This window comes from Lontra canadensis, unplaced genomic scaffold, assembly GCF_010015895.1.
Source record: "Lontra canadensis isolate GAN:19392208 unplaced genomic scaffold, GSC_riverotter_1.0 scaffold13, whole genome shotgun sequence".
Classification (NCBI taxonomy): Eukaryota; Metazoa; Chordata; class Mammalia; order Carnivora; family Mustelidae; genus Lontra; species Lontra canadensis.
Genome location: NW_022631007.1, coordinates 26,301,718 through 26,325,817, shown reverse-complemented (window position 1 = coordinate 26,325,817; position 24,100 = coordinate 26,301,718). Strand labels below are relative to the sequence as shown.

At 34.7% G+C, this 24,100-nt stretch overlaps 1 protein-coding gene across 2 annotated transcripts in view; it reads left to right on the top strand.

Moving 5' to 3' along the window:
* Nucleotides 1-24,100, top strand: part of ACVR1C (activin A receptor type 1C) — a 71,052-nt gene that overhangs the window by 5,558 nt on the left and 41,394 nt on the right. The window contains exon 1 of one of the 2 annotated variants that reach the window (XM_032857854.1): nt 22,071-22,124. The exons of the other annotated variant lie outside the window; for it this stretch is intronic. Coding sequence (XP_032713745.1) covers nt 22,106-22,124 — 19 coding nt within the window. The 5' untranslated portion in view covers nt 22,071-22,105. Of the gene's footprint in view, nt 1-22,070; nt 22,125-24,100 lie in introns of those variants that run through there. 2 annotated transcript variants of the gene reach the window in all.

The window sequence follows — 24,100 nt, the reverse complement described above, 5'->3', positions numbered from 1 at the left end:
AATCCAGTAAAAAGTAAAAGGGAGGGAGGAAGTGAGTAGGAGTGTGAAGCAGGCATGAGGAGACTTCATTTCCATAGAAGCCAGCACTCCTAATTGGGAGGGGTTGCTCTTTGCTTTACCACATGGCTCTTGCATTCACTTGCTCTGATTGGCCAACGAGAATCATAAGGTTCTACTCTGTCCTCATTTTTTTGCTTTTTGTCCTCCAGAGTAATTTCCCTTTTCTGTTGTTCTCTGCTGTGTTTTAGAGTATGTGAATATACTTATGTTTCTTTGGAACTGTTTTAAATTAATCCCCTCAAGAATTCATGGGTGAATCATTCAGTATGACTCAAGAGCTTGGCTTATTATTTTTTTAAACAATTTAAATTTGCCAGTGACTTAAGGATCCCAAATTAGATCTATCTACTTTTTCATTAAACTTTTCACACCAAGAAAATGATTAGGATACTTTAGTTTTGGAAGCGAGACACGTATATTTTCTTCTAATTTGTTTTATCATCCTTATCTCATGATAAGGTATAATGATTGAGAAAAGCACCGTATCTCTGTATGTGGATTGAGTTCTTTTTAAATATTTTGTTTAACACCATGATTGACTTGGTCAAAAACAAGATGAGAAATAAACCTAACCCATTATGGTCTAGACAATGAGCATTTTAATGCAAAATGTTTAGTTTCATAAATGCATGCTTATCCAAGAGATGTTAACTCAGAGGGTGGTAATCCAGATTAACACAGCTTTAAGGAACCAGATTGTTTTAAAACAGAGCCAAAATATATTGAAGAGTATTAATGCATCACATCTCATAATTTTATCTGATGACATTTTTCTGGACTGCTCCCCTAAAAGTGTGTTTATTTCTTTTCTCCATCCCCATTATTGCTCTTCAAGAGTATAAAAATCTGCTCTGTGAATATTTGTCTGCTCTAATAATCAAAGTGAGGCTTTGTTTTCACTCAAATTCCACCTATTACCTGTAGTGTATATTTCTCGGAAATAGATAATACATTGTAAACACTAAATAAAGAATAAATATATGATTAGCAGAATGTTTCCTTTTTTTTTTTTTTTTAAAGATTTATTTATTTATTTATTTGAGTGAGAGAGACACAGGGAGAGAGGGAATACAAGCAGGAGGACTGGGAGAGGGAGAAGCAGGCTTCCGCTGAGCAGGAAGTCAGATGCGGGGCTGGATCTCAAGACCCTGGGATCATGACCTGAGTTGAAGGCAGACACTTAACAGACTGAGCCACCCAGGCGCCCCTAGTAGAACATTTCTTACAGGATAATAAAGGTGTAATTAAATGAATCTCTCTTTATTTTTTAATTTTTTCCCTACGGCTGTTCTCTAGCTGTATATTAACTACATTAAAAGGTATTACTTTTTACACAGAGGAGAAAATTGATTTCATTAAGACAAATGGACTTTAAAGAATGAGATTTATTGTGTCAAATCAAGATGAAGATGCTCTTTTAGAATTGCTTTTACTGAACTCTGCTTTAGATATTGTCATTATCATAAAGTTTTTCCTAAATTCCTTTATTATGTTTTTAATATCTATAGGGTTTATAGTGCTGTCTCCTCTTATATTTCTCTGAATTGGGAATTTGAATTTTCTTTCTTTTTCCCTTGATCGGTGGGAGTTTATCAATTTTATTAAATTATTTCAAATAAATAACTTTGGCTTTATTGATTTTCAGTTTTTTTTCTTTAGTTGTTTTCTACTCTTAATATTTCCTTCCTCTACTTACTTTGAGTTTAATTTATTCTTTTTTATTCTAGCTTCTTAAGTTGGTACTTTAGATCAACAGCAGGCAAACTTCTTCCTAAAGGATCAGATAATACATATTTTAGGCTTGTGGGCCAAACAGTCTGTGTTACAATTACTTGATTTAGCCATTTTCATGTAAAATCAACCATAGACAATGCATAAACAAATAGGTGTTGCTTTATTTACAAATGGGACAGCCAATGGGCCATAGTTTGATGACCTTTTCTTAAATCATTCATTTAAGACCTTTCTTCTTTTCTAATACAGGCATTTAAGGTTTTGCGTTTCCTCCTTGGCAACTGTTTCAGCTCGTCCATAAATTGTGCTATGTTGTATTTTCATTCTCAGTGAGTTCAGAATATTTTCTAGTTTTCTTTGTGATTCTCTGGGACTTATGGGTTTTTTAGATGTCTTTTGTTTCATTTCTAAATATTTTGGCAATTTTCAGGTTGTTTTTTGTTATTGACTTCTGATTTAAATACACTGGGAGTGAAAGAACATAATCTGTATAATTTTAATTTTTCTGAGTTTATTGATTTGTTTTAGAGCCTAACATGTGTCTGACCAGGTAAATGTATTACATGTTCTTGAAAATAACATATATTCTGCTGTTGTTGGGTGGAGTGTTCTATAGATGCTATTTGGTCAGGTTGTTTCTCAGTGTTATTCAAACCTTCTCTATCTTTATTGATTTTCTACCTGCTTGTTTTTCAATTACCGAGAGAGGATTGTTGATATCTCCCACATACATGTGAATTTGTCTGCTCCTCTAAAGTTTTTCTGATTTTTGCTTCATGTGTTTGAAAATTTTGTTAATAGGTACTTATACCTTAAAATTGTTATGTTCTCTTAATGCATGTTTATCGTTAGGAAATCTCCCACTTTACCCCTGGTGTTATTTATTCTTATGCCATGTCTCTCTTTATCACTTGTAATCTTTGCTTTAAAGTTTACTCTGTTAATATTAATATAGCCATTCCAGCTTTTTCATGGTTATATTTTTGTATCTCTTTTTATATAGCTACTCCTGCTTTCTTTTGCTGATTGCCTGCATATCATAGATTTCTCTTATTCTAAACTTTCATTGTATCTATGTATGTATACACACACACACACACACACACACATATATATATATATATATATATATATATATTTAAATTGGGCTTCCAGTAGAGAGTATATGGAAAGGTCCTGCTTTTTCATTCAGGCTTACATACCTGTCTTTTAACTGGAGAATTTAGACCATACACATTTAATGTATTTATCAATATGGTTGTGTTTAAATCTGTCACCTTATTGTTTTTATGTCTCTCCCTTTATTTCTTTCTATTTTTTGCCTTTGTTTGGTTTTACTGACAAAATGTTACTATTCTGTATTATTTCCACTATTGGTTTATAAGCTACATCTCTTTGTCTTATTTTTAGTGATTGTTCCAAGTTTTATAATATCCATCATTAAATTATCATAGTGTAATCTAAGAACCTTATTATCATATTCTTTCATTTTCTTCTTCTTGTCCCTTGTGTAATTAATCTCACATGTTATTTTATAGACCTTGAAAAAATAGTTCTTATTTTGGCTTAAATACTTAGTTACCTTTATATGAATTAAAAAATGAATGTAGGATTTTGCATTTACCCACCTATTTATCATTTCTGCTCATTGCTTTCCATTATTCTGTGTAGATGTGAATTTACCTCTGTTGTCTTTTTCCTTTAACCTGAAGAACATTTCTGACAATGAATTCTAATGCATTTTTATTTTCTGGAAAAGATTTATTTCATTTTCCTTTTCCTCATCATTTAGTTAAACTTCTCATCAATTGACTATCTCACACCAGTCAGAATGGCTAAAATTAACTCAGGAAACAGTAGATGTTGGCAAGGATGTAGAGAAAGGGGAACCATCTTACACTGCTGGTGAGAAAGAAAACTGGTACAGCCACTCTGGAAAACAGTATGGAGTTTCCTCAAAGGGTAAAAATAGAACTATCCTATGAGCCAGCAATTACACTACTAGGTATTTATCCAAAGGATACAAACATAGTGATTTGAAAGAACAACCACACACCAATGTTTATAGCAGCAATGTCCACAATAACCAAACAATGGAAAGAGCCCAGATGTCTATCAACCAATGAATGTATAAAGAAGGTATATATTAACAACAGAATATTACTCAGCCATCAAAAATAATGTAATCTTGCCATTTGTAATGATGAGGATGGGATTAGAGGGTATTATGCTAAGCAAACCACATCAGTCAGAGAAAGACAAATACCATATGATTTCACGCATATGTGGAATTTAAGAAACAAAACAGATGAACATAGGGAAAGAGAAGAAAAAATAAAATAAGATGAAAATAGAGAGGGAGGTAAACCATAAGAGACTCTTAACTATAGGAAACAAACAGGGTTGCAGGAGGGGAAGTGGTTGGGGGACTGGGGTAACTGAGTAATGGGCTAAGTAGTGTACTTGATGTAGTGAGTCCTGGGTATTATATGCAACTGATGAATCACTAAATCCTATCCCTGAAACTAATGATAATAATGAAAAAGAAACTTTTTATTAACTGGAATTGAAAGAAATTTAGTTCATCGATCCATATCCATCAACTAGGTCATACCATTATGCTTGCTTTATCACATGTATATCTGTTTATTCCTCTATTCATCAAATACGTATTATTTTTATGTATTTCTAAGTAAGTTACAAATATCATTACACTACCCTCTAAATACTTCAGTATGCATTTATACAAGTACAATATTTGCTAGCATTTTCCTCTTTTCATGAAACATTTACATATATTACATATAATAACATTCTCAAAGCTTATGTGTGCATTCATGGTGTTTTGAGAATTTCATTCCCTTAATCTTTTCAAGATGTTAATAATAAACACCATCACAATAAGTTTCCTACTGTTTCCACCCAGTCTTTCCTGAGTTTGTATTTTATCCAGCATAGATTAGTTTTAACTGTTGAGTGTATTGCTTTGTAAATGCCAATTAGGTAAAGTTTGTTGATAATATTGTTCACATCATCTATATTTTTACTGAGAGGGGTATTGAAAATCTCCAACTATACTTGTGGATTTAGCTTTCTCTCCCTTTAGTTCTGTCAGTTTTTATTTCATGTATTTTGAAACTCTCTTACTAGGTACACACACATTTACAGTTGTCATGTCTTCCTGATGCAATGACCAATTATTATTAAATATCCCACTACATCTCACTAATACTTTTGTCTTCATATCTACTCTGTGCAAAATTGTATATAACTATGCCAACATTTTTATGCTTCATATTTGCATGTTTGTTTTTCCCATACTTTTACTTACACCCGTCTGTGTCTTTATCTTGGATGTGCAACTTTTGTACATGGCATATAGTTGGTTCTTGATTTTTATCCTTTAACTATATTACAATATCTGCCTTTAATTCAAGTGGTTAGATCATTAACATTTAGTATAATTATTGGTATGGATTCATGCCTACCCTGTTGCTATTTGTCTCTCTTTTTATTATTTCTCTCTCTCATTTTTTTGCCTTTTTTGGGGGGCTAGTCACTTTATTTGAGTATTCCATTTCATTTCCTTTACTGATTTCTTAAAACTCTCTTTTAATTATTTATTTATTTATTTTAAAAAGATTTTGTTTATTTATTTGACAGATAGAAATCACAAGTAGACAGAGAGTCAGGAGGAAGCAGGCTCCCTGCTGAGCAGAGAGCCTGATGTGGGGCTCAATCCCAGGACCCTGGGATCATGACCTGAGCCGAAGGCAGAGGCTTTAACCCACTGAGCCACCCAGGCGCCCCTCTTTTAATTATTTTTTTTAGTAGTTTTTCTAAGCTAGCATGTATTTTTTCTGAATTTAATGTTCCTTTCGAGTCAATATTTTACTATATCATACATCACTCTTCACACTTAACGCTTCATTTTGCCAACTTCACTTCCCTTTTTATCCCATGACACCTCCTTTACACCTTCAGTGTAAAGACCTTTTTAATTCTAGGATTACATTTAACAGTTTTGTAATTATATTGACATCAACCAAACATAATGAGACATTCAAATAATCAAGGAAATACCTTGCTCATAAGAGACAGGGCACTCATGATTTAGGTATGATGCAGATATTGGAACTTTCATATAGGAATTTAAAATAATTGTTATTAAAAAAAGGTGGAACATATACATGAAAATATGTGGCATTTTAGCAGAAAGGGAATATTAGAAAATGTCAAATGGAAATGCTAGATATGAAAGCATGAGATGAAGAATACTCTTGATATGCTCATCAGTAGACTCAGCACAGCCAAAGAAAGAAATCATGTACTTGAAGATAGACAAACAGAAATTACCTTGTAATTATGTAATTATGGTATTACAAGATGATTACACTAAAATGGGAGGTGTCAGGAGATAAAAAGAAAAAAGAGTGAAAAGGCCCAAAACAGAGCATCCAAGAGGTGTGAGAAAATATAAAGTGGTATAACATATGTGTAAATGGAATTATATATACAAAGGGACAGAATGGGATAGAAGAGATGCTTTTTAAAAGATTTTTATTTATTTATTTGACAGAGACAGAGACACACCAAGAGGGGGAACACATGCAGGGAGAGTGGGAGAGGGAGAAGTGGGCTTCCTGTAGAGGAGGAGCCTGATGCAAGGTTCAATTCCAGGACCCTGGGATCATGACCTGAGCTGAAAGCAGATGCTTAATGACTGAGCCACCCAGGTGCCCCCAGAAGAAATATTTTAAGAGATATATTGGTTGTTCGTTTTCCAAATACAATGAAAGACATCAAATTACCAATCATAGAGGCTCAGAGAAGCCCAAGCAGGATAAATATCTCTTTTCCCAAACCCCACACTATTAGACACGTCATATATGAACTGATAAAATTCAGAAGTAAACGAGTAAATGTTGAAGGCAGTCCAAATAAAATAGACCTATTACAGAGGAATAAAGTTAAGAATTACAGCAGACTTCTTATCAGAAACTGTGCAAACAAGAAAACAGTAAGGTGACAACTTTAAAGAGCAGGAGTGGAAAGCAACCAAGTGTTCCACACCACATGAAATTATCTTTTATTTTTTATAAAGATTTTATTTATTTATTTATTTATTGAGAGAGAGTGCACAAGTGGGGGAGAGGCAGAGGGAGAGGGAGAAGCAGACTCCCTGCTTAGCAGGGAGTCAGATGTGGGGCTCAATCTCAGGACCCTGAGATCATAACCCTAAGGTAAAGGCAGACATTTAACTGATTGAGCCACCCAAGCACCCCTGAAGTTATCTTTTAAAATAAAGGGGGAAATGACATTTTTAATACATAAAACCTGAGAATTCATTACTTCTTGACCTGTACAGCAAAAAAATATTAAAGGAATGTTTTCAGACAGAAAATGTACAGTATCATAGACTTGAATACACACAGAGAAATAAATATCTCTGGAAATGGCTAAAATGAAGATAAATATAAAATATATTTTCCTTAATTTTAATCACCCTGAAGTATCATCGACTTTCTTTTTTCTTTTTTCTTTTTAAGATTTTATTTATTTATTTGACAGACAGAGATCACAAGTAGACAGAGAGGCAAGCAGAGAGAGATGGAGAAGCAGGCTCCCCGCTGAGCAGAGAGCCCGATGTGGGGCTCGATCCCAGGACCCTGGGATCATGACCTGAGCCGAAGGCAGAGGCTTAACCCACTGAGCCACCCAGGCGCCCTATCATCGACTTTCTTAAGCAAAAATACTAACAGTGCTCTTTGAATGTATAACATAGATATAGATAAAATATATGATAGCCTTAGTACAAAGGATAGGAAGGAGGAATTGAGAATATACAATTGTTTAGTTTTTTATATTTTATGTGAAGGATTATAGTATTACTTGAAGTTATATTATGATTAAAGATGTATAATGTACAACCAAGAACAACCCTTGAACTATTAAGTTATACATTCATAAATAATAATATAATAAAGTACATGAAATGAAATAAAAATTTTGAATCCAAAAACATGATAAAATAACAAAGGTGTGAGGCACCTTGGTGGCTCAGTTGTTAAATGTCTGTGTTCCCTCTCTCACTGTATCTCTCTCTGTCAAATAAATAAATAAAATCTTTAAAAACAAATAGCAAACAAATACTAAACAGAGGTGAAACAAATAGAAAGGAACCAGTAAAATGGCAGATTTTAATTCAGCCATATCAATAATTATATTAAATGTGAGTCATTTAAATATACTAATTTAAAAACTGAGATTATAGCTCTAACTATATGCTGGCTCTAAGAAACACACTTGCAATATAAGAGATTCACTTTATAAAGGCACAAATAGACTAAAACTAAAGTTAAGAGAAAAAGTTATTGATCATAAGAAACCTGGAGTGACTAGATTAATAACAGACAAAGTAGACTTCAGAAAATAGAATGTTGCAGAGGATATTCCATAATGATAAAGTGCTCACTTCACCAAGAAGATGTGATAATCTTAAATGTTCAGGTACTTAATCATAGAGCTTCAAATGCATGAAACAGCAATTGATAGAACTGGAAGGACAAACAGACAATTATATATTATATTTTGAGTCTTCGACACTACTCTTTCATAACTGATAGAATAAGTGGGCCAAAAATTAGTAAGTATATATAAGATATGAGAAACACTTTAAATCAGCTTGACTTAATTGACATTTATGTAACATTCCAACTACAACAGGATATACATTATTTTAAAGCACATGTAGTATGTTAAGATAAGCCATAATGTGGGTCATAGAACAAACCTAATACATATAAAAAATTTTTAAGTAAACAGTGTATTTTCTCTGAACATATTGGAAATAAACTAGAAATCAACAGGAGCTTATCTGGAAAATCACCAGATATTTCAAAATTAAGCAACAAATGTCTAAATACTCATGGATTAAAGTAGAAGTATATATTACTTTTAATGAAAGGAAAATGAAACTACAACATAACAAAAATTGTGGAATACATCGAAAGCAATAATTAGAATGAAATTTATAGGAATAGCAAATGAACTCAAAGCAAATAGATGGAGTTAAAAATAATAAACTTAAGAAGAGAAATCAGTGAAGTTGAAAATAGGAAAACATTAAAGAATACCAAGATATTTTTTTAAGATCAATAAAGTTGACTCACCTTTAGCTAGATTTACCAAGGAAAAGAGGAACAACCTGAAATACCAATGTCAACAGTCAAAGAGGGGATGTCATTGCACATACGGCATATACAAAAATTAAAAATTAGGAAAACTTTCAAAACATCTTTATGCCCACAGTGAGAAAACTTAGGAAATGAACAAATTCCTTGAACAGTATAAACCACCAAAGGCCCCTCAAGAAGTAATAAATAACATGGAAAATTTCTGTTAAAGAAGAATCCAATCCCAGATGGCTTTACTGGTGAATTCTGTCAAAAAATTTAGAAAGGGGGGGGCGCCTGGTTGGCTCAGTGGGTTGGGGCCTCTTCCTTCGGCTCGGGTCATGATCCCAGGGTCCTGGGATTGAGCCCTGCATCGGGCTCTCTGCTTAGCGGGAAGCCTGCTTCCTCCTCCCTCTCTGTCTGCTTGTGATCTCAGTCTATCAAATAAATAAATAAAATCTTTAAAAAAAAAAATTTAGAAAGGGGGCACCTGGCTGGTACAACTAATAGAGCAGGTGTCTCCTAATCTCAGGGTCATAAATTCAAGTCCTACATTGGCATATAGATTACTTTAAAAAAAAATTAGGAAGGAATAATATTTAGTCTACACAAACTCTTTCAGAATATGGAACTGGAGGGGATACTTATCATCTCATTTTATAAGATCAGCATTACCCTGAGACCAAAACTAGAAAAAGACATCTTAGTGAAAGAAAACTACAGACTAATATTTTCATGAAGATGCAAAAATCTTTAATAAAATACTATCAAATCAAATCTAAGAGTGTAAACAGGATATTACAGGATTATACATCGTGATCAAGTGGAGTTTATTTTGGGGAATGCAAGACTGGCTCAACATTCAAAAATCTAATATTCCAACTTACCATTTCAGCAGATTAAGAAGAAAAAAAAAGATATGATAGTATCAATAGATGCATAAAAACCAGATGTCAGTACTCAATATCTTTGATAAAAATTCACTAAACTAAGAATGGAAGTGAACTTCTTTAACATGATAAAGAGCTTCTTCAGAAAACTTACAGCTAACACTACACTTACCTATGAAAGAGTGGGTGTTTCTTGCTACAGGTGAAAACAAGGCAAAGATGTCTGTTCTTACCAATTGTTATCAGTGCTGCATTGAAAGTCCTAGCCAATGCATTAAGATAAGAGAAATGTATAAAAGGCATATGGATTGGATAAGAATAACTAAAATTTTCTCTATTCACAGATTATTTGGTTTTATGTAGAGAAAATGCCAAAGAATTTCCAAAAAAGGAATTAGAACTGAAATTCTAGTTCAAATTCAAGGTTGCAAGATACACATTAATACACAAAATCAATTGTATTTTTATATATACTAACAACAAAAAATTAGAAATTAGGAAAAAAGGGAGCCATTTACAATAACACCTAAAAACCCATGAAATATGAAGGTGAAAAATCTAACAGGATATATGGAAGGTCTGTATTGAAAGGAAGGATGTATTGAAAGCTCTAAAACACATTTGAAAAAGTTTAGACAAGACCTGAATAAATGGAACAGTATACTATATTCACAGTATCAAAGTCAAAATGTTGTTAATATGGCAGTTATCCCCCAATTTAGTTTATAGAGTTAGTTTGATACCAATCAATGTTCCAGTTAAAATTCCAGCAGGGATTTTTGCAGAATTCACCAAGCTGTTTTTCAGATTTATGTGGAAAGGTAAAGGAACTAGAATAACCAAATCAATTTTTGAAAAAAAAGATCAAAGTTGTCATATTTACAGTAACTTAAATTTGAAGTCTTATAAGTCTACAGTAATTAAGATTGTGTTATTGGTAAAAGGAGATGCACGTTGATTAATGGAATAGAATAGAGAGAGCAGAAATAGACCTGTACATATATTGCCAATTTTTTTTTTTTTTTTAACTAAGATACAAAGACAATGCTATGGTGAAAGGATAGTCTTCAGCAAACGATGATGCAGTGATTAGACATTGATACTCAAAAAAAGAAAGAAAGGTACCTCAAAACATGCTTTGCCTGTGTGCAAGTATTAAAATAAATCATAGACCTAGATCATAGACCTGAAAATAAAATCTAAAACTATAAAAAAACTTCTTAAAGAAAACATAGAAGAAAATCTTTTGGTCCTGGGTTGAGGACTATTTCTCAAATGTGACCACCAAAAACACAATCCATAAAGGAAAATATTGATAAATTGGGTTTCATCAAAATTGAAAACTTAACATTTTTTTTCAAAGATGCTGTTAAGAGAATTGAAAAGACAAGCCACAGCCTGGAAGATAGTGTTTGCATGACACATATTTAATAAAACACTTGAATCAGAGTATGTAAAGAATTCTCAAAACTCAATAACAAGAAAACAAGCCAATAAGAAGTGGGCAAAAGAGTTGAATAGGTATAAAGAACATATATGAATGGAAATAAACACACCAAAACTGCCCAGTGTCATTAGTCATTGAGGAAATCCTTATTAAACCACAGGCAACTTTCCACTGCATATCTATTTGCATGACTAAAACAAACAACAACCAAAAAAAGCTCAAGGAGACAAAGATGACAATACCAGTGTTGGTAGGAATCCTAAGTAATCAGAATTCTCATCCGTTACCAGTCAATATTCAGTGGGATAGCCACTTTAGACAAAACACTTAGGCAATTTTATATAAAGTTAAACATACATTTAATATAAAATATAATAATTTCACTCTAGACAGTTAGCAAAGAGAAATAAAACTGATTTCCAGCAAAGATCTGTATATTAATGTATACTGCAAGCTTATTCCTAATTGGCAAAAACTGGGGGGAAAAAACCCACATGGCTTTTAACTTATGAATGGATAAACAAACTTTTATGTCCATTTAATGAACACTGATGTATGCAACAACATGAATGAAGGCCTTAAGAAATGAATGAAAAAAATCAGAATCAAAAGGCTGCATTCATTTTGACATTCTGGAGAAGGCAAACATCAGGAACACAAAGTGTCATTGCTTGCCAGGGACTGGAGTGGCAGGAGGTGTTGTCTAAAAGAGAGCCTGAGAAAATCTGAGAAGAGAGGTAATTGAACTTAGTTGTCTAAACCCATAAAACTGTATACTAATAAGAATGAATGTTACTATATGTAAATTCAATCTTAATAAACCTGATCCTCCTCCCCAGATTGGAGAGTATGTATGAGAACTAACAAATCTTGTATAAATCAAGAAGTTAGCCAATAATGTTTCAAATTGGTTAATTAAGAACAGCAGTGTATTTTTAGAGTTAATGTCCTATGATAATGTCCTAGAGAAAAACAACAAAAATCATTAAAAGTGCCTTTGTGAAGTGAGACTGGGGAGGAGTGGAGAGAAGTGGGGTAGATGCTTTCTATTTTAATTCTTCCTATACTAGTTTTTTTTTTTTTTTTTTACCTTATGCACTGATAGGGTTGGTTATAAAAACAAAAACTATTTTAAACTATTTTAAAATTACAAATAATTGACTTGTTTTCCCTATACAAATAAGGGATTTCTGTTAAAATGTTTTTTTTTTGTTTTGTTTGTATCATCTTCAGTCTGTAACATGGCATAAAGTAGAAAGAAATGAAATGAAGTTAGGATAAATTAGGCTGTGTTTAATTCATTAACCTGGAGTAGTAGTGATTACTTCTCTGGGCAAAGGAAACTGCAACTAAGGTACATCATCCATATGTAGATAAAGCCCATTGTAAATGCAGCATTCCTCACCTGCTCTTTTAGGTGAAAGCATTTGGTTCGACTTGAAAGGTCATTTATCACCTACAAGGGAGCATTTACTGGCTGCTTGGACTCTTTTTGTTGGTTTCGTAGAGCATTAAACTTGCTTATGGAGAATTTTGCTTGCACCAGCAGTCTATACATGGGCTTGTTAATGCATTAACAAACCTCACTTTGCTGAGCTAAATTAGAGGTAACCCTCGTTCAGTACAGTGTCATGCACACAGTGGGCAGTCAGCATTTTCTTGATTGTTCTCTACACAGTTAGGGAAAGTCACTATGGGTGTTTTGACCCTCTTCCAAGACAGATTTAAAGATGAGAGGTTAAGATTATGGAAGGATGGATCATCAGGCTAGCGAGTCCGTTGGTTTCCATTTCAGGATCCCGTAAATTTCCAGGGTTGAGTGGGCGTCATTGTATAATACTCATGCACCTGAATTTTCAGGGACAACGCTGCTTTCAAATATGCTAGCCTATTTTCAGATCACAAATTCCAATTTTTGGTCTGGAAAATAGAGTTGCTGTAAGCTGTGGGGTAACATGGCAGCGGGAATGTGGGTGTTCACCAGACTCCAGCATCAGTGTTCTTTTAAAGACCTATGCAGAATTGCTGACTGAAGATATCACTGTGATTCCCAAAACAAATCCCTGTGAATGAAATACTTCTACAGAGTAAGACATGATTTTAACAAAATATGATGACTTGGGGCCCCTGGGTGGCTCAGTGGGTTAAAGCCTCTGCCTTCAGCTCAGGTCATGATCCCAGGGTCCTGGGATAGAACCCCGAATTGGGCTCTCTGCTCAGCAGGGAGCCTGCTTCCTCCTCTCTCTCTCTGCCTGCCTCTCTGCTTACTTGTGATCTCTATCAATTAAATAAATAAAATCTTTAAATTAAAAAAATATGATGACTTTAGTATCATAGTATTAATATGTGTTCTTTGTAGATTAGAAAAAAGCGTTGAAAATTGTAAAAATCATCTTTAGTTTTTAGTTCAGAGGAAACCACTATTAATATTTCATTGTATTTCCTTCTAGTCTTACTTTCTGTGCACATATATATGTAAATTGAAATCATATCCTATATAATTCTACTTTTCATTTAATAGCCACAGTGAGCCATTTCTATTCCCTTTAAATATTATTAAAAACAGGACATTATTATGTTTTGTCAAAATTTACTCACCCATTTTGATTTAGGGATATTTTGATTATTTCCAATTTTTATTTTTATAAATAATAACTGCAATGGAAATTTAAAATAAATTTTATTTTCCTTTTATTTTATAAAGAGGAAGTGGAAATACAACCACAAAGAATATATTTTTACGACTCCTAAGACAAACATTTCAGATTGTATTCCCAAAAGTTTGTACCAAACAATGTTCTACCAACTATGAATAAAGATGAAATTTCACTGATAACCCCTTGCCAATTCTGGGTGTTGTAATTTATGAAATCATTTCTTATTTGGCAAATGGAAATAATGTATTACCATTTACTCTGTTCATTTTTCCACGGACAACATAGTAACCAATATGAGAATTAACATTCTAGATACTTCCACTCTTTGATCATGCCCAGATGCTAAAGGCATGGTTTTTTTTTAAAGAAAAATTTTCTATTTGTTTTGGAGCTGCCAGTGTTATCACCTTGAAGTGGCAATGTTACTACCAAAGGGAAGGTTAAAGCCAGAAATGGTTATCAGAAAACACTGAGAGTTGGTTTTAGGGAGTGTGGTTTGGGCCTTGAAAGTTGAGCTGTCCATATAGCTTATAATTTGTAATAGCAGGAGCTTAATTTTTCATTTTTGTTTTTAAACATCTGCTGTGCATGAAATGTTTTATCTAAAATATCTCTTAATCTCATAAAACCCTGTGAGATAGGGATTATTATCCATGTTTCAGTAGTGTGTAGTCATGTTTGGAGAGGTGTTACAACTCTGCAGGCCCTGAGGCTGGACCAGTGGGGATTCTGGATTTCAGCTACAGGCAGAGAGTCCTTGGATACACAGGATCCTTCCCCAACACCTTGCTGGTCTTATTTGAGTAAACTCAAATGAACAGAACTACAAAGATACAGTTTTTCTTTGTTTCTTTCCTGTAGTTTTATGTTGTTGTATTGTTTTATACTTGCTTAACATAAGAGAAGCAGCAAAATTGAGGCAAAACAATGTGTCTTAGAATTCCCTTTTGTTCTGGCTAGTATGAGTTCTTTGAGACTTCTCTGAGGTCCTCTAATTTCTTTTACTATTGCTTCACTTCTATGTCTTGAAATATATTAGTATAGCTGCAATAAAAACAGTTATTTTGTTTAATAATGCTTTGATAAACAAAAGAAAATGTAATTCCAGAGAAAGCCGTATGACCGACCTTCCAAACCAGCTATGATAATCCCAAGAAGTCTGAGGTTTAGGTATATATTTTTTAATTACAGATTTAAAAATTTCATTTCCCATTGCTCAGCTCTTCCTCCCAGGTACCTTCTATGGATAGAGGGGCAGGCGATGCTGCCTGTCTTATGCTTGCATAATACAAGTTTTCTTACTATCTAAGCCAATCGTTTGAGTTTTAGGGTCAGTGTCAGAAAGAGGACCAATTAGGATCAGCCTTTAAAAAAAAAAAAAAAAAAGCTTTCCTTCTAAATTACTTGCCCTCCTTTTCCCCTTTCAACTCTTCACTTACCAATCTATTTTTAGTTAGATCATCTTACTTTGGATAGTTTTCTTTTATTTCTAGATTGAGAATTATCTATTCCTTACCATATCTGATCATATAAATGAATAACTGTGGATCATGATAAAAATTTCTGACAAGTGAACTCCTGAGAACTCAAGGACTTTAACTTTTTAATTTTCTTTTCTACTTTCGTTCTAAACTTCAGATAGTTTTGTCTCCTTTTCTTTCAGCGTGTTCTGTTAGCCCTATAGTTCGACTATTAACTATTAATTACTTGTTTCTTTACTGATTACTTAATTGCCTCCCTTAATCAACTCAGAGCTTCCTTAGCTTTAAAAATGTCTGTTTTTATCATTAACTTTTTGTGTTTTATTTCATCTCTCCGAAATAGATTGACCATGTCACGTGCTCCTGTTTTCCTTACATCACCAAGTTCTTTGTGATCCTCTCCCATTTGTTTTCCGTCTTTTCTACCTCATGGAGATTGGAAACACAAAACTAGATTTCTATGAATGAATGGACCCCCAACGTAGGAACTCAAGATTATTGACTTCTGTCCTTATCAGAATGAAAGAGTATTTTCCTGAACTATTTTCTTTGTGATCTCTGATTCCAGGACAACAACTTCTTTGTTCCCTGGATATCAAACACTCATATCGCTCTTTCTGATACGACATAGCAGCCCTTGATGCATTCATTTCTTTGGGTCATACAACTTTAGAACAATTGGTGATCATCAAATTGACTTCCTTCTTGGACAGATCAGTTGAGGACATAGAAGTCCCAAAGGCCACATTAATAGAATCAGGATTAGACCTTCACGTCTTTTAACTTGGACCCCAAATGCCCTAGACTGGATTAGAACTACTGCACTGTTCTCTTTACCCAGGTTCATTTCTCCATGCAAAACGATAGCAATTTCTGCATTTCAGTACAAGATGTTGCTGAAAATTGTATTTCATGAGATTTGGTTGTAATTAGTAACAGTTTCTCATGAGAACAATACTAAAAATGGTATACTCCTGATCAAGACTGATGATGAAGTAAATCATAGATTTGACAAGCAGTATATTGAACACAGGTCTGTAATGATTCAAAAATTATATGTCATCCTCCAAGTCTTGTAAAATAGACCCTAATGTGTAGGCTGATTAAATATAGTGCTAAGCTCTGTGCCCCAGTACTGACGGAAGCATTGCCTAGAGTGAACTCGTTGAATTGAGGCCAAAAGACCCAGTAGCCCATTCACTAAACAAGTCCCTTATTAGCTAGACCACAGATCTGGGACTATTAGGTTTCTTGGTAGCTTGGGATGGGTGGCTGTTATTCAGCTTTTTCAGTTTTCCAGAATATCCATACTGAATAAAAATAGCACTGTGGAATATTGCCTTTTCCATTCTCGAGAACATTCCTATATGGGTTGTGGCCGTTGATTGTGAACAAAATGAAGTACAGGAGTAGGTTGGGCACTCCAGGTTAACAATTTGTTTTGGAAAAAGACAAAAGAAATGTAACACTATGTGAAGTAATTATATTTTTCAACATTTGAAAATTTAAAAAGGTATCTGTGATCTTGGCAAAGTCAGCCTCTAGTTCCTTTATGTTCTTCCTTACTTGGTTGGTATTATTATAACCTTTCTTTTTTGAAATGAGATATAGAGGGTGCTTCCCCTGGTCCCCAGTGTTCTCCCTTGGGGAAGGCAAAAATTTAATGCAACCCTGCTTGCGTCCTGAAACTATTTTTGAAATTTAACTGGTTGGTGAAATCCCCAAATCTGGTAACCACTGTTAAATATGATTTTGTGTGAATATCAACAACTATATGGCCAGAAGCTAGGTCTAGAATGCATTCATGCCAGTGCTTGGCTGAAAGCCTGAGGATCCCTGGTAACCCCAGCAGGGATTGGCAAACAGGTCAGATGAAGAGGAAGTAGAAGGCCCTTGGCCCTATCTTGGGGAGGACTCTGAGCCTTATCCTGCAACTCCAGGGAAGGCTGGGCTTTTCCAACCAGCAGCTGAGTCCAGGGGCCCTATGAGGCTGTTCCTGGAATACTGATGCCTTTTGGGACTGTGGATGGAATTTCACGTGGGGGTGTGTTTAATAAGAACACATTGGCAAAGTGGGAACAGGTTAAATCCTGTACATTTCAGCTCCACAACAGGAGACATTTCCCACCATATATTGGTTGAGGACTGCCTCAGTTTATCCAGGCTGGTGGGGGCTGGCTGGAGGATCTTTGATGACTGCTGAGAGGGTAGGATGGGACTATGGAGGAGGAGAATGGGTTGGGGATAGTGAAGAACAACTGTGTTCCTCAGGACTCACCTCAAAGAAAATTACCTGCCCGCTCCTGCCTCCTTTCCCCCAGGTTGGATTAAGCAGTTCTCAACCTTTGTTCCCTAACACATTGTGCACGAAACACTGACTGTCTTATCATGCTATCATAAGGTGCTTTAACTCTGTAATTCCTTTAAGGAATGGTCTTTTTTTCTTTTCTTTCCTTAGCTCTTACCATGATATTTGACATACAGTAAAAACATTTGTGAAGGTGAATTTTATATGTCAACTTGGTTAGGCCATAGTACCTGAATATTTGGTCAAACACCAGTCTGGATGTTGTTGTGAAGGTATTTTTTAGATGAGTTTAATATTTAAAGCAGTAGACTTTCAGTGACGCAGGTTACCCTCCATAGTTGCCTGGGCCTCATCAAATCAGTTGAAAGCTTTAAGAGAAAACAAACTGAGGTTCCCAGAAGAAGAGAGAATTCTGCCTCCAGTCTTCAGACTTGAACTGCGATATCAACTCTACCCTGGAAATTTTTGAATTGTCAGGCTCCACAGTCTAGTAAGCCAGTTCCTTAAAATAAATTCTCAGTGTCTCTCTCTCTCTCTCTTCCCGTGTGCGTGTGCGTGTGTGTGTGCGTGTGTGTGTGTGTGTGTGTGCATGAATATATACATATACATCCTACTGGTTCTATTTTCTCTGGAGAACCATGGCTAATACAATATTCTTTAAATAATAATTTAAGGTAATTTTTAACATCCAGAAACTTACCGTAGAGCAATTCACTTATCACCTGCCAAAGAGATTTATTTATTAGATTTATTTATTATGTAACACCACCATCAAATCCACATAAATTTAGGGATTAGGTATATTAAAAAAGTCATAAACTGGATGGGGGATTTCCTAAGCTTGAAAGCAAAGGAAGAAGGTGCCAAGGAAGAGATTGATTGATTGATACTATTTCCATCTGTCACATCAGTTTTTTTGATAGCTATAGTAAAGCTCCATAGAAAGGTATTTGGAGAGGATGTTAATATTAGTCATTTTGGTGATATGGGATTAGGAGTAATTAATTTTATTTTACTTCTTTATATTACATGTATTACTTGACTTCTTTTGACAAGAGCCAAGTATTTTTTTTTTTTTCAAAAACAATGAAGATGGTACATTAGGAAGAAGCAAATAAATGTGAAAGTGGGAAAAATTTTATGTAACTATATGGCAAAGGATTTCTGTTCTTTATAATGAGCTCTTTGAAATTGAGAAGAAATTTAATACTTATCAAAGAGCTACATGGCATGGACAAAAAATTCACCCAAGAGGAAATCCAGAGGAAATATTTGAAAAAGAAAAGTTCAACCCCAATCGTAGGGAAGTGCAAATTAAAATAGATGCAACACCCATCCATCATTTTATTAAGATTTTAGTGAGAATATCTAATGCTGATAAGTGTATGTGAAATGGGTTCTTTCATATAGGGCCAATGGAAATCTTAATTGGTACAACTTTTCTGGAAAACTATTTGACAGTGTCTATCGAGAAAGTCTGGCGTTGTGATTCCAATTCTGGGACTCTAGCCTAGGAAACTAAATTTGGTTAAAGATTAATCCACAGAAATATTCAACACAGTGTTATTTAATTGCAAAAATTGGAAACTTTTAAAAAGCCTGCCATACCTAAATATTCTATAGCAAATATACTTCAAGATGAGCTTGGAAAAAAAAAAAAGATTTCTACTGAGTGAATCAGGAACCATAAACTCTATAAAGGATTCTCATTGTACTTGTGATTGATAATTTACCTGTTTATTTAGTCATTTATCCAATAAACATTTTTCAAATTCTATTTAAAAAAATGGAAACAAGAGAAATGCCTAAAAACAAGAAAATGCTGGATGTCATTCATTTACACTAATGGAGGGTCTATAAATGCCATTAAGTGACTATAAACAGGTGATTATAAAAGCTCATGATATAATACTGACAGAATAAAAAGGAAGCACATAAAGTTGTGTTTATAGGTAGAATTCTACTATGTAGAATATTTACTATGTAAAAACCTATATAGAAAAAAAGACTGGAAGATAATATACCACAGTGAGAATAGTTACAGGGTTGTGAGTCTTTTCATGTGTTTGATCATTTTTCATTCTTCCATATAGTTTTTTTTAAAGATTTTATTTATTTATTTGACAGAGTGTGAGCGAGAGAGGGAACATAAGCAGGGGGAGTGGGAGAGGGAGGAGCCGACTCCCTGCTGGGCTGGGAGCCTGATATGTGGCTCATTCCCAGGACCCTGGGATCATGACCTGAGCCAAAGGCAGATGCTTAATGACTGAGCCACCCAGGTGCCCCCATATAGTTTTTTTTAAACTTTTTAATTTAATACATGTTTCTTAGTTTTTTAATTATCTGCCATACCCTATTGTAGGTATTGGGGATGTGATGATGGATGAGGCAGAAAGGGTCCCTGCCTTCATGTACTTTTCATTCTAGTGGGCCTGATACAATAAATTAGCTAACTGCAGATAGCAGTATATAGTGGAAAGGATGGGGAGAAGATCACTTATGGCGAGGAGTCTGAAGATTTCCCTGCAGTGGTGACATTTGAGCTAAGGCCCAAAAATTAGAAGGAGAGGAAGCACACTCCACACAAAGGGAGCAGCCAGGGGGGTCGGGGGTGGGGGTGGGAGAGGAAAAAAAAAAAAAACCACCTGTTAGGTGGGAAAAAACTTGTTATCTAGAGTTCTGAAAAGGAGACCAGTATGTCTGAAGGGCTGTGTGATAAGAAATGAGGTTCAAGAAGTGGGAAGGACCCAAGTTGGAGCAACTAGATTCCATTGAATATAGCGCTCTTCTTAACTAGAAGACAAATTAAAAAAAAAAAAAAATCCCAAGACTGAGAGAACAGTTTGATGAGAAACCATTTAGGCTGGCAGCCCAAGAATAGAACTTCTTAAATTAAAGGAGAATGACATGGGAGGGTGGCAGAGGAAATGTGTCTTGTGATTAGGAACACCGTTCTTCTTTGACATGATGTTTTGATATGGGAGATCCCAAATGAGGTCCTTTTCTTCTGTCCATGGCTACCAAGTCTAAAGCTGGCCAGAGCTGCAGGAAGTGTGCCCTCCCTAAGGAAACAAGCATATACTTGAAGGGATGTCACGCTAGTCCCAAAAGCAGTCATCATGAAACTGCTGCCCCTACCAGCCTGTTGCCTTCCAGAGGCAGGAAGGACAAGGCTGTCCTCTCCCCCAGCTCAGAATTCTTCTGCATTTTCATGCTGTCACAGGGATATTTTAAGAGAATCCGCACAAATAATACCATCATCCCCCCTTTTTAGATCAGTTTAGATTAGTTTTTTAGATTAGATTAATTTAGATTAGATAACCTTTATGTGTTGTCTTATTTTTGTATCCTACTGCATGAGCTTAGGGGCTAATGTTATTAGTAGTAATTTTGGAAAAGCCCTTCTTTGACAAATGAACTTTTCAGTAACTATGCGAAGAAGCAAAAATGTTAAACTGATCATTTTTCTGTTAAGAAGTTTTTGAATTGCACGAATAGCTTTTCGAGATTATGCCATAGGACATGTCCTTTCTGTATCTAGTCCCCATTTTGAGGCTATAAGTAAAGAAATAACTTAATCCTGGCCAGTTTTAAACTCTACTCTTTTTTTGTCAGCCATTTAAACATTACTGGGAAGTGTTTTCACTTCTATTTAGTAAAATCAGATTTTGCTGTGGTGTGGTACTCTTGAATAGCTTTTGGTTTCACGTGCCATTTCTGTGTTGGTGTATATATCTGTGATTGAAGGATTAGGCAAGACTTTGTGTGTCTGGCCCAATTCAGAGAGGTGATGACTTCCCCTGTCTCCCTAAAAATATTGTGCCGATATTGGAAAAAGCTTTAGATTCTCATATGATACAGGACACGGTTAATAATCTTCAATGTTAATTGGAGAAATTTTGTTGGATTATAAACTAGTAGGAGCCATTCATCCACTAAAATATCATTTTGGGAATTTGGGGGTATAAACCTATCCTTTGGGTGCTCTCTCTTTTCATTTATCATACCTAAGATAACCCCTGTAGTTAGTTGTACTGAGAATTGGGACATGGGCTCAGAACAGGAAAAGACTATAAAACTGGGGTCTTTAAAAATCTTTTTATCTGCTTCCTGACCTTATATTTCAGGTGAGGCATCTAAGATGCAGAGACATTTTAGTGTTGGGTGGTTTGCGACGGAGATGGGCTGACACGTCCGGTTTCATCTAGTGTTTGCCTGTGGAATGAGGGCATTCAAAATGGCTAGTCCTATTATTCAAAATGTGCTGGACTCTTCCTAATCTGAGCCCTGCAGCTGGAAGTGAAAACAATTCCCTTGGATGGAATCCCTCCCGTGAGAGTGGTTCCTTTCTGAATGTCCTTAGATCAGCCTGGTAAATAGAATTTCTAAAAGTTGTATCTCTATTGAAAACTCCTTTGGCCAAAAAGTTTACCTTCATACTGTCCATATTTTAGTAATTCTGCTTTCTTTTTCTATCATATTTTTCCCTAACATGAAGGAAGAGAAATGATTTGAAATGACCCCATGACAAGAAAATCAAATGTTGAAAAGGAATAGAAGGGAAGCTCGGTCTTTGCCTGATTTCTTTTGACCTCTGTCTGGCTTTCCTTCACACACACTAGTGCTAGCTGTCCTGGTGTTCTTTTTATATTCAGCACATGGATGAGCTTGAATTGTTCCTTTGTTAACTCAGAAGTCTGCAAATGATGAAAAGATTATATATTCAGCAGGTCAAATTTGAGACAGTTTTCTGAATTAAAAAAAAAAAAAATGTGTTCAGTAGCCTGCTCTAAAATTAGGGAAATTGAATCAACTGATGCCTGGAGAAGAGCAAAGGTAATGTGTCAGAAATATGTGTAAGGCACTGGTCAATAGATATTTTAGCATATAAAATGTAAGCAACCGATTTATTGCAAGTAGTATCTAATTCAAAACAACTAATATTTCCCAGGCAAATATTTGGCTTTTTAACTCTTGTTAGCACATAAATATAAATTGATAAATTTGGTTATTTTTCTGCTGTCTGATGGATTTTACATTTCTGGACACCAGGGTTTGCTTGCCATCACATGAAAATATGATTAGGAATGTGATTTGCTTGATTAGGAATGTGCACATCCTTTGGTTTCATGTGGGTAACAGATGTCTTATGAGTAACAGATGTCTTGGCTTTTACACACTAATTGGCAAAAAGGGGGGAAAGGGGCTAATTAAAAGGGTGGGAGGAGATACAAGAAAAGTGCAATCTTTCTTGTGGGGAAACTCTAATAGACCTCCTTATTCTGGGTAATTACCTCCTCCTTCAACTTCATTTGCTATCCCTTTCCATATGACTCAAGTACATTATAATGGGAAAGTACAAAATAAAGAAACATAAGGCTGGACGACTGTCTGCTAACAGCCAGATTTATCCTGTCATGGAATATTCTAGTATAATTGACTCAATTAACATCAGTCTTTTAAAAAACAAAATATGAAAGCATAAGTCTAATCACTAAGGGCAACTTATGTTTTAATTGGCAGCACAAGGGCTCTATGTTGGGGGTGGTTGATATAAATATAATTTAATTATATACCAAATGTGACCATATAGTGGCTTGATGGGAAGTGAAAAATGCAAGACTGAATATGTTGCATGTTAGCTATACATCTTAGGTTCCTTTTAGTTTGCTGTTTGTTCTCCAGCAGGGCTTTAGTACTGACAGTTGACCTGGAATAAATGAGAACATTTAAGCAGATGTTTGAAGCTATTCTCAACACGTTCTTAGTTTTGTCACTGTTTTCCATTGTGTACCATGTAAAGTAAGGTGGCATTTACTGTGCCTTAACTATGTCACCTCAGACTGAATTAATCTTCTGATTGGTACCTTTTACTTAAAACAAAAGTAAATCTTTATAGCTCATTAAACATTTAGTGAGTATCCACATTATTCCTTGATAAGAGCTATTATGTAGTCATTTTTATAAGGAGCTAGTAATATTCCCAAGAAAAAGTATCAGGTTAGATACTTAGAGGTTCATACTTAATACACAACTTAGCCAACCTGAAGGGTAAGGTTATTTATGTAGATGCACACACATGATAATTTACTTTTATTTAACTACCTGTCTTCTCAGAAAATAAGTAGGTTTTTAAAAATATCAACTGTGTTTTGAAAGATAATTAGGATAATACAGATCAAAATTTCAATTGTCAATTATTAACTTCTTTCTGCTGCATTAAAGTTATATTTTATTCAATTGCTAGAAACTGGTGAGATAGGAAAATGTTTTATGGACTTGTCTTTTAAAAAAATAAAAAAAAATATGTCAGTTTTGGTAGGGTAGAAACAACATTGCTTGAGTAGT